The sequence below is a fragment of the Patiria miniata genome, unplaced genomic scaffold, assembly GCF_015706575.1.
Source record: "Patiria miniata isolate m_02_andy unplaced genomic scaffold, ASM1570657v1 HiC_scaffold_16, whole genome shotgun sequence".
Classification (NCBI taxonomy): Eukaryota; Metazoa; Echinodermata; class Asteroidea; order Valvatida; family Asterinidae; genus Patiria; species Patiria miniata.
In genome coordinates, this window is record NW_024037054.1 from 15,035,789 (window position 1) to 15,038,586 (window position 2,798).

The 2,798-nt window shown below is 41.6% G+C and overlaps 1 protein-coding gene across 1 annotated transcript; it reads right to left on the reverse strand.

Moving 5' to 3' along the window:
• On the reverse strand, nucleotides 1-1,132 carry LOC119723089 (C-type lectin lectoxin-Lio2-like). The gene has a single exon (XM_038193602.1). It carries the CDS (start codon nucleotides 853-855, stop codon nucleotides 133-135), a length of 723 nt encoding a protein of 240 aa, XP_038049530.1. The 5' UTR covers nucleotides 856-1,132; the 3' UTR covers nucleotides 1-132.
• Between the last annotated feature and the right edge of the window lie 1,666 nt (nucleotides 1,133-2,798).

A 2,798-nucleotide genomic window follows, 5' to 3' on the forward strand; every position in this document is an offset into this window, starting at 1 on the left:
ATAAGTTTTTTTTTACGATAGTGAGGTGTTAAAACCAAAATTCACACATGACGCGATTTTTTGACGCTTTCCCATCATGTCCTTTTGATGATTGTAGTCTACAGTTGTCTTCAACTAACAAGCTGCATTTTATTAGACAGTCATATTGAAATAATCGCAAGCACTGTCCAGTTTGATGTCTTTTTCATGTGCTTGGTAGCGATTGATGTCATTCAACTGGCAGATTATTTCTCCGGGGCTGCGCCGACGCAGTTGAAAGGAGCGGCATCGAGGCTCGTCCCGGCACGCCGAACCACAGGCGATGGCACCCTTGACGGGAAACTCCTTGATGACGTGACCGGTCAGGCAGTGGGTTGGGAGGCGTACGTACATGTAAGCATGCGCTTGCATGCAAGACATCCGCGGGGTAACCGGTGGAACAGTAGGAATCTCACAGATCACGAATTGAGACCAAGAGCACGGAAGGTCATTCCACTCGCCGGCATGACTACGCCACAGATGTACGCACCCATCATTCTGTATCGGCTCGTTTGGTGCCCAGTTGGTGTACTGACACACCTGGCCTCCCTCGCCAGGGTACACCCATTGGTCATTCTTGAATATGCAGCCGATCCAAACATCTTCCGTGGAGATCGTGTCTGTGAACATCTCCCAGATGAACTGTTGCTCCTCCATTGAGTCAGGTATCGCCAAGCCACCGCCCATGTCTGAGCAGATTGTGAAGCCGTTCTGCCACGGCATCTGCTCATCTATGAGGCAGTAACGGGAGTCTCGAAACCATCTCTGATCTCGACAGATGGTTTCTGCCCCGACACCGATGACCACCACCAAGAAATACGCTACAGCTTTTCCCATCTCTCTAAGCTCACTCGTGATGAGAATTGTAAATCCCGTGCAGATGGGTTGCTCTTTTTACGGATAATGTTTCTGAAAGCGCTCCCGCGTTCTAGGAGAAATCAGTGTCTTTCCGGTGGAGATAACTTTTCAGGACAGTTTCACAACATTCATGGACTATGATACACCGTGACGAGTTCTGAGCATTTAAACCTCAATTGTCCTCTACGCAAGTGAAAAATATGCCACGTATCGTCTCGTGAGGAGAAAATCGATCACGTCAACTCCAAGAGTAATTGGTATCTTTCAAACCTTATTGTCCTCAAAGCCAGGGGGAATACAATTGATGCCACGTATCTTCTGGTGACGAGAAAGTCGATGGGATCAACTTGAAGAGTTGGTATCTTTTATTATATCCCGGTTGGTTCTGACCTGATTAAAAGGAAACACGCGCTGATCTCATATTATTAAATCGTCATACAAAACCCCATACGAAATTTCAATGCACGTTTTCAATTTCTTGCTAACGCAATACACGCGGTAACTACTCGTTAAATCGCCGTAAGGAAACATTAACAAAATATTATCACGAACGCGCTTTCGAAACTTTTACTTGCTTGGGCTATGAGGCATGGTGGTCAAAGCGGCCATCACATAATATCGGCGCAAATACGTGAGCCGGTGGTCGGGAGAAACGATAGTTTAAAGATGTATACCCCATTCATGTCTTAAACAAAACGATAGTTTTTCTCCAAACAAAGTTTCATTTTGTATGTTTGGTTTTAACGAAAAAACACACTACTTAGTTCCGATATGGGGTGTCTCCGACCCTCCGAAAAAAACTTTCATTTTATAAACAAAATAATTCCCGCCCTGCGAGAGTGGAATTACATGCATTGTCTGGCAGCCGATTAATCGAACTTTGTGGGGAAAAAACGTCCGTCGGTGGATTTTTTTCGTTTGATATCTCATTCAAAAGTTAATAACTTTTATATTTCAAGGAAATTAGCAATTGAACAAAAATTCTATTTTCGAGTTGAAACCAAAAAACAGCACGAGGAATACATCTTTAAGGTTTCGTATACATCGGAATAATTGCACTGATGGTAGCCTTTTTGTGAGCTATGATGATTGCCAACGGCCACCATAGCTAACAAAAACACCTCATAGGCTACCATGATTGGGTTCGTGGAGGTGGTAAATGGTTTTTGGTATGGTTGCACGTGGACTACTACAGAACAACAGTCGGAAGTAAAATCCACGATCTCACTCTATCCCAAATCACAAAAAGCCACATTTTAAAGCGACACCATACCAATATCGAGATTGCCAAAAATAAACATCAAATGCAAATAACTTAATCTATAAAAATTTAACACCGATACTACTAACTACTAAAAAACATACTGATACCGTAGATGGTGTACAAGATGGAACAATGTTATTCGCGCATAAACACAAGTGCAATGCAGTTGATAAGCTCTGTTTTTAAATCTTATGTTGCCTTAATTCTCAATCTACAACTGTACACATTTTTTGTTTCCATACTTCATATAGGCCTATACTGTATTGAGTGTTTTCGATGAACAATTTTGCTCGTAACCACACCATACCAATATCGAGATTGCCAAAAATGAACATCAAATGCAAATAACTTAATCTATAAAAAATTCAACACCGATACTACTAGCTACTAAAAACATACCGGTACCGTAGATGGTGTACAAGATGGAACAATGTCATTTGCACATAAACACAAGTGCAATGCAGTTGATAAGTTCTTTTTTTTCCTCCAACAAACTACAGTGATGTGTTAAAATCAAAAGTCACATGTGAGGCGATATGTTCTTGACGTTTTCCCATCATGATGAAAATCGTCTATAGTTATCGTCAACTAACAAGCTGCACTTTATTAGACAGTCACATTGAAATAATTGCAAGAATTGTCCACTTTGATGTTGTTT